The sequence below is a fragment of the Pinus tabuliformis genome, chromosome X, assembly GCF_031772625.1.
Source record: "Pinus tabuliformis cultivar Carrire ecotype Pingquan chromosome X, CPIR1, whole genome shotgun sequence".
Classification (NCBI taxonomy): Eukaryota; Viridiplantae; Streptophyta; class Pinopsida; order Pinales; family Pinaceae; genus Pinus; species Pinus tabuliformis.
In genome coordinates, this window is record NC_142308.1 from 193,723,400 (window position 1) to 193,731,825 (window position 8,426).

Genomic DNA, 8,426 nt, shown 5'->3' on the forward strand with positions numbered 1-8,426 from the left:
GTGAGTGTATCCAAAAGCTCCAGTTTTTGTTGTAAGATTTGCGGAAAATAAACATTTGAGAGAAGACCGTGAATGTTTGTCCCGATGAGATGGAATGATGCTTGAATGAGGAAATGGGTGGCATGAAAGTCATAAAGAGTGAGAACCTGTGGGTTCCACAGGATTGCTAGCCCATCGGAGGCACCTGAGGCGTCCACTGAAACTGAGCAGCTGCCTGACCAGACCTTATTAAGGATTCTTTCTATAGCAGCGTTGTTACTTTTTGTTTCTTGAAGAAAAACTAAAGAAGGTTTTTCTTGCTGGATCAAGTTTTTTAACATTCTGTGTTTTGAGGGGCTATTGAGCCCTCTCACATTCCAGGAGATGAGCTTCATGAGGAACAGTGGGGTTGGGGTTTGTAGAACTTTGTTAACTTTGGGAATCTCCCAGATTCCATTAGTATTTCTCCTATGATAATAGTCCTTTGCAGATCTGTTTTGCACCCTCTTTTCTTCGTTTCTTTTAGGATTTTCTTTCCATCCCAGGGGCTTCTGGCTTGTATACCTAGACATTTATTATGCTGAGCTTTGGTTAGGACTCCTTCCAGCCTGTCGATTTCCCATGGTGGTATTGAGTTGTACTCTTTCTGCTTGCATGCTGTTTCCAATTTGAGGATATCCAGACCTTCCAAGCTAACATTCTCTGGATCCTCATCCATTATTGTAGGAGTGTTCTGATCTTCCCCTATTGTATTGTCATGTAGACTGAGAGCCAGAGCAGCATCAAGCTCCATTTAAGAAGACTGCATGCCGATTTCTGTAACCGGTTTCTCCGAGGCGGAAAAACTTAGAAGGCTGCATGGAGCGGAGGTTGAGGGGGGTAGAGAAGTTTTGATACTCTGGGAGGAAGAGGGGGGTCGGGGATCGCCTAAGGATCTTCAATTAGCTTCTCTGAGTAGTCTTGAGTGGTAAGGATATGGAATCTGTTCTGGGTTTCAGGCTTTTTGGGACTATCAGGGACTACGGGATTTTTCTTTGCATGCCGACAGCGATTAGGGACTTTAGTAAATCCTTCAGAATCTTTGCTGGTCTCATTAGTAGGGGTCTTGGGCTGAGTATTCAGAGGACAATCCCAGAAAATATGGCCGTGCTCATGGCATTTACGGCAACGAAAAAAAATATGCTCATAGTCTAATGGTTGAATCCACTCAAAATCATCATGATAAAGACTTACCGAATCTGCAAGGGCTTTGGTTAGATGCATCTGGACGCAGATCCTTGCGTATGAGGTATATCTTTGATTTTTGGTTTCCTCAGCAGCTTTGATGAAAACCCCCAGGCTATTGCCTATGTCCTGTAGCATTTCCTCTTTCCAGTATTCTGAAGGCAGGGAGTACATTCGTATCCATACTGGAGCCCAGCTGAAATCTTCTTTATCTGGGTTGAACCTGGCTTTCCAGTCTCGAAGGTACAAACCTGAGGAGTTAAAGAAGTACGGACCGCCCTCAAATATGCGAGATTTGTCCTCCGGACAGTGGAAAATTGCAGTGAAGAAGCCTTTGGGACCAAGCTGCAGAGTGACTTGTCCTTTGGGCTTCCATTTTGAAGCAATCCAGCCATGCAGGGCTTTTTCAGTTGGCCAGAAGCCAAGAAATTTGCCTATGAGTGCATGGTCCTTCATGTATTGGATTTCACTGTTGATTCGATGACTGGGAAGATCGACTTTGATTATTTCTGCAGTTTTCAGAATGCATGTTGCCGAGGTCGCCTTTGGCTATGACGCTGGAGACTTTTGGTTCACGCCTTTATCTTTGGCAGCCTCTTCACGTGCTGCTGAGTGTTCAACTTCGTTGTCAACCGGTACTGTGCTCTGATCCATTCCTGGGAAGGCGCCTGGAAGGAACAGAGAAGCTGCAGGTCTGGAGATGTCAGAGGTGGAGACGTTTGGAGGAGGGGGGGATGATCCCGCCCCTCCCGAGGGCGCATCCATGGCTAAGAGTTCACCAGGAGCACTGGGGTTTGAGCGCTAGAGGCCCAGAGGAGGTGAGAGTAAGGGTTAACTCGTTTGGAACAGAGCAAAGCATTCGCGTAGAGCCTAGGGTTTTTAGTAAAGGATATAAGTGTTATAATAAAAGACTTGGAAAAATTGTTGAAAGTATTGATGTTGTGGTTGTTGAAGCAGGCAAAAACCGAAGATTATGAAGAAAATGAGGATTATCCTTCCACAACAAATCAAACTAATTCTGAAGAAGAAACCAATGAAACACCAGAATAACAGATAATGATAGAAGAAAAGAACCCATCCAGGTATGTCCAGAAAAATCATCTAGAGACACAAATTTTGGGAAAAAAGGAGGCAGGTGTGTAGACAAGAAGAACTATTACAGAATTTTCAAGCTATCTAGCATTGCTTTCCACCATTGAACCTCAAAATGTACCTAAAGCATGCAAATATGAATGTTGCATCAAGGCCATGAATGAAGAGCTTGAGCGAATTGGAAAGAACAGCACTTGGGAATTAGTTCCTAGACCTCATGATAATAATATCATAGGAATGAAATGGATATTAAAGAACATGCTAAATGAAAATGGAAAAGTTATTAGGAACAAGGATAAACTTGGTTTTAGATGACATGCTCAACAAGAAGGTATAGATTTTGAAGAAACTTTTGGAACTATTGCTAGAATTAAATCCATAAGAATGTTCCTTGCTCATTCTAGCTTTCAGAACTTCAAAATTGACCAAATGGATGTAAAATCTACCTTTCTTAATGGAGACTTAGAAGAAGAAGTATATATTGAGCAACCAAATGGATTCATCCTTGGAAATGATCCAAAACTTTTATGAAGACTCAGAAAGGCTCTCTATGGTCTAAAACAAGCTCCAAGGGCCTGGTACTATCATCTTGACAAATACCTCCATCAACAACGTTTTTCAAAAGGATCAACTGATAGCAATCTATATACAATGGTTGACAATGATAAATTGCTAATACTTGTTGTGTATGTTGATGATATCATTTTTTGTAGCAATGAAGAAGCCATGAGTTAAAACTTTGCTTTGGTAATGCAAAAAGAATTTGAAATGTCCCCGCTTGGTGAACTCACACATTTTCTTGGTTTACAAGTTCAACAAAATAAAGATGGTAGTTTTCTATCATAAACCAAGTATCTCAAGAAAATCTTGAAAAAATATGGCATGGGAGATTCTAAACCGGTATGTACACCTATGGTAATAGGATGCAGTCTCAGTTCAAATGATGAATCAACAACAGTACATCAACCAACCTACAGATCCATGATTGGCAGTCTGCTTTATCTAACAGGTACCTGCCCAGAAATCATGCATGCAGTGGGAATAGTTGGAAGATTCCAAGAAAATCCAAAGGAATCACACCTTCAGGTAGTCAAAAGGATTTTCAAATATCTTCAAGGGACAAATAACTTTGGTTTATGGTATCCTAAGGATACAAATCTTACACTTTATGCATATACATATCCAGATTGGGCAGGAAGTGTAGATGACATAAAAAGAACTACTGGTGGTGTATTTTATATGTGTTCCAGATTAGTATCTTGGTTTAGCAAGAAACAAACTTCAATTGCATTATCTACAGCTGAAGCAGAATATGTGGTTTCTGCATCTTGCTGCAAACAACTCCTTTGGATGATGCAAACATTGTAGGGCATTCATATCACATGTACTCCACCCATCTCCATTCTATGTGATAATACAAGTGCAATCAGTGTTTCAAAGAATCCAGTCATGCATTCCAAGACCAAGAACATACCTATCAAATATCATTTTCTCCCTGAACAAGTGCTTAAACAAAAGGTCAAATTGGAGTCTGTTCCATCCAAAGAATAGGTTGCTATTATATTCACCAAACCACTACCTAGAGAGACATTTTAATATCTTAGACATAAGCTAGGAGTAGTTTATGCATCATATTACTGTTGAAACTTATTTGTTTAAGAGAAAAGCGGCTGCGTGCCAGTTTCATGAAGCATATCTACGTACATATGTTGGCTTCTATGGATACAGTCGCGTATATGATGGTTTGAAGAAAAATAGCGGGCTAGTCTCAGGATGAAAAGGGTCTGATATGGGTCTAACAATGATCATCTGGCATAGGTTCAGGGGGAGCACATACCTATAACAATGCATTGTTGGAATTATCTTAGAAGATCTTGGTACAAATTCACAATTGTTTTGTTTCAAGTGGAACAGGTTCAGGCAGTGATCATGGTTGCTAGTCTGGATGGTGATTGACAGATGTTGCTGATGATAGTTGCTGATGACTATCATGGTCTTATTTTAGATATTTTGTCTCTATGTCTTGTATATCTTTTATTATCAAGGTCATGTAATGACCTATTTTGTTTCCCCACTATGCATGGGATGGATTATGTAATGTTGTTACTCTATCTTGTATAAACATTTGGTATATCCCCACTCGGTTTGGTGGATGAGTCAATATTTGTATATCCCCACTTGGTTGGGTGATGGATGTATGTATAAGTCTTTGGTGATAGGAAGGTCATTTATGATGTATAAAGTCATTTTCTTCTTGTAAAACATCTTTTTGCAAACCTTGCTTACAGTCAGGGGGAGCATGGACAGCACACTTTAGCATATGAAAGAATTCAACATGTACTCAGGGGGAGCATAACCCTTTGCCCTTGATGACAAAGGGGGAGAGTGAATTGGGGTTGCCATCAAGTCCAAAGGGGGAGATTGTTGGCATTATGACACAGATTTGGTGCTATGACACAGGTGTTGTTCTTGATGGCAACTCTCACATGACAGATCACAGTTCAAGCTCACATAATGAAAAAAGAAAGGTATATGCAGGTTCCCATTGACCAAGCCGCATGTACATGCGGGTTCACAGACCAAAATGTGTGTATGAGCATACAAATACACTTTCATGAAAGGAAAGGTGCATACATGTTGGAAAACGTGGTTTTGGTCCGTGGTATTTGGATCATGGTATTGTGATCCATGGTATTGGTCCAAGGTATTGACTCTAAGTGGTTTTGGACCATGGTATTGAGCAATGCCTAACACTATAAAAGGAGGAGAAGATCATTAGGCAAATTCACTCATGAATTGAATATGCAATGAAGAGAAAGATCTAGTATACAGGTGATTGGGTTATGGTGCACAACTGGATCTGAATCGAGGATGAACCTAAGCGCTTGATGAAGGATAAGTTCTATTGATGGGTCAAGATCTTAAGGCTTGAAGAGAAGTTCATAATAGCAAAGGTGCGTATACATGCTGGTTCGACATTTCAAAAGTGCGTATATGCGGGTTTTCCTTGATACAAGTGTGTATGCACATAGGTTTGTCACATTGAAGTAGCGTGCACCTCATAAAATATGCTTTAGCTACTTCTGATTGTTGTTGCAGTGTTCTGGGTTCTGGCTTGGGTTCTAGTTACTGTTAGTGTATTCTGGTTATAGCATTCAGAGAAGTGATTGTTTGATTCAGTTTTTGGTTGGTGCAAAGGAGATAGGTTGATGCAAATATATTTGACATTTGATTGATGTTACTGATGGCTCCAGTCTAAAAATTTATGAAACATGGTCCCTGGAAGAAAACAAAAGGTTATAGCCTTCTGTAGATCAACACATACATACTAGTACATCAGCTAGTACAAGAGCTAGGGGCTTGTAGCTCCCTTCCAGGAGAAGCTGGAGAACGATAGAAGGTTGTAGCCTTCTAAAGGTAGAAGCCTGCATACTGGTATAAGACTACACTAGTACAAAATATTGTAAAAATAAGTTTCTTATTAAAAGAAAGGAAGAGATGATTGCAGCAGGTGGTTTTCACCCACACTAGGTTTCCACCTTATATCTTTTGTTCATGTGTGTCACTGTCTGTTCTGTTTTTACTGCTCCTGGTTACTGTTTATATCTTTCTGATGCACAGATTAAAGATCAACTTAAGAAGAATTAACTAAATTATAAGTTTATAAGGTATATGCTAGTTTTCTTATATACAATTGCGTATACAAGCAAGTTTCATTAACTAAGGTAGTCTATATGAATATGAAATATTATTGACTTGCTAATACTGATTCATCTCCCCCCTCTCATTGTTCTTTCCAACAAGAGCAACAACTTCTTTAGTCAACTGATAAATCTAAAACAAAAGGGTTCAATGGTGGAACACATTGATGAATCCCAAAAATTGAATATAAGGGTAAAATATATTCCAGAGGAGCATATAATTGATGTGTTCATATGGACTTTAAAAGATAACATCCAACATGCGGTTTGCCTTTGGGAACCCAATTCATTGGAGAAGGAATTCAAATTGGTAAGAAAATTTGAAAGAAAAATTATGGCAACAAGGAAGCCTAGCACTCACAACTACAAAGATGGAAGGGTTTATTCCCCTAGCCTTCCACAACCTACAAGGTTGACACCACAACAATTGGAAGAAAAAAGGGAAAAGGGGCTTTAGTTACAGTTGTGAGAGAAAATAAACTAAAGGTCATAAGTGTGTTGAGAAGAAATTATTTTACATAGATTGCATAGAGGAGGAGGAAAAGGAACAAGAAACATCAAAAGAAGAGGATATACACTAGGAAGCAATCCTAGATAAAGAAGAAAGGAATCTGACAATATCTTGTAATGCATTGGCAAGAATTACCAATCCTCAAACTCTCAAGAAAGAAGGACATATAAAGAAGAATAAGTTCATAGTGTTGATTGATTCAGGTAGTGTCCATAATTTTATTCATTGTAAGATAGTAAGGAATTCAACTCCCTCCTATATCCAACACTAGTGATCTGAAAATGGGGCTCTTAGGTTTCTTCTCTAATCTACAAGAACCTCTCCCACTCCCAAAGCTTGAATATTTTCCCAAGTCTTAATGATTAACCATTTTAGAATTAACTATGTGCTTGAAAGTGTGGTTGTATGCTTGCATTTGTTTCAATTTATTATTTTCTTTAAAATCTGCTATCTGTGTTGTGAGTTGATGTGCTGAAACTGATGTATGAATACATATAACAGAAAATAAAGATGCAATAAACAATCACAGAGAGACAACAATTTAATTAGGATTTCACCCATAAATCTTGGGCTACATCTACATGATATCTAGTTAATTCAACAAGGCTCTCTAGGATTATGGTATAAGTCTCTTTTACAAGGTCTTGGCTCAATTCCTGTAGTTTTTACATTGAAATAGTGGGTACAGACACCATTTTATCCCCTGGCTCTAGAAGCTCTGGCTCTTGGCTCTGGCTCTTGGCTCTTGGTTCTAGCTCTTCAATTTGACTTTGGCTCTTTGGTTCTTGGTTCTGGCTCTTGGCTCTAACTCTGGCTCTTTGGCTCTAGCTCTTCGCTCTTGGCTCTTTGGATCTGGACTCTTTGCTCTCTATCCATTTAAAGCTCTCTCTAGGCTTTTCACTTGAACTCCAAGTGACTCCCTTGGCTACTCTTTTGCTTCTACACTGCCTCCTTGGCTTTTGTGCTTCCCTTTTTGCCTTAGCATCCTACTTTGGCTTGGCTTTCAGCAACAAAAACCCCAACAACACCCACAACAACCAACAATCCCCTCGTTCTATTGTTCTGTGGATTTTTAAGTCAAATCGACACTACCTGTTCATTTTCCCTCTTGGGCTCTATGTCTTCATGCTTTGGTCTACTCAAATCCCTTCTCTGAGCATTAGTAATCATTGCTACATGCTCTCTAGGATGGATGCCACCTATACCATAATGAAAGGGGAAATCGATGCTTACAATCATTTGAAACAGTCATTTTCTATTAACACAAGAAAATGCTGCAAAACATGGAAGAATCCGCAGAACACTATTCATTCAGAGTTGAAATTCCCATAACCCTGCTTTATACCGCTAACAGGTCCACCTGGGAATCGCTATCACATATTGCAATTGTCCTGTCTGTTAGCTACCTATACCAATAGGTTTCATATTTCATGATTGGCAAAGAAAGTTCCAAATATGCTCTTCTTTGATGATGCAAAGATCCCATATTTCCAAGAGAAGACACTGTGTGTATATAGCTTTATGTTGACTCAATTTTGATGGATGGTCCAAAAGCCTAATTTGGATCATGCCATGTTTCAATTTTCTGTTGTAGAATAGAGAAAGAAGTCTGTCCAAACTGTTTAATCTTGGCAGGCCAGTAGCTTAGGTAGAGAATTAAGGTTCCCAACTGCTTAATCTGGGACCTTGGAAGCAATAAGGGTAGTTCTAGATAGGAAATCAAAAGAAAAGGACAAGAGAAAAGAAAAGGCAAATAAGGGTCTACAAGTCTAAGTGCACCCTCCATGAAGAAACAAAAAATGCTAGGCAAATAGATGGGTAAGCAGATGGGGTTGCAGAAATATCATTCCTTTCAAATGAGTGTTTGATAGCATAGTTGCAGAGGAATATCAATGGATTGAGAAGTTCCTCTTCTCCAT

The 8,426-nt window shown here is 39.4% G+C and overlaps 1 protein-coding gene across 1 annotated transcript; it reads right to left on the minus strand.

Annotated features, from left to right (window-relative positions):
• Positions 1–906: 906 nt before the first annotated feature.
• LOC149139068 (uncharacterized) lies at positions 907–1,659 on the minus strand. Its single transcript, XM_089450575.1, has one exon. It carries the CDS (start codon positions 1,657–1,659, stop codon positions 907–909), a length of 753 nt encoding a protein of 250 aa, XP_089306701.1.
• Positions 1,660–8,426: the final 6,767 nt, after the last annotated feature.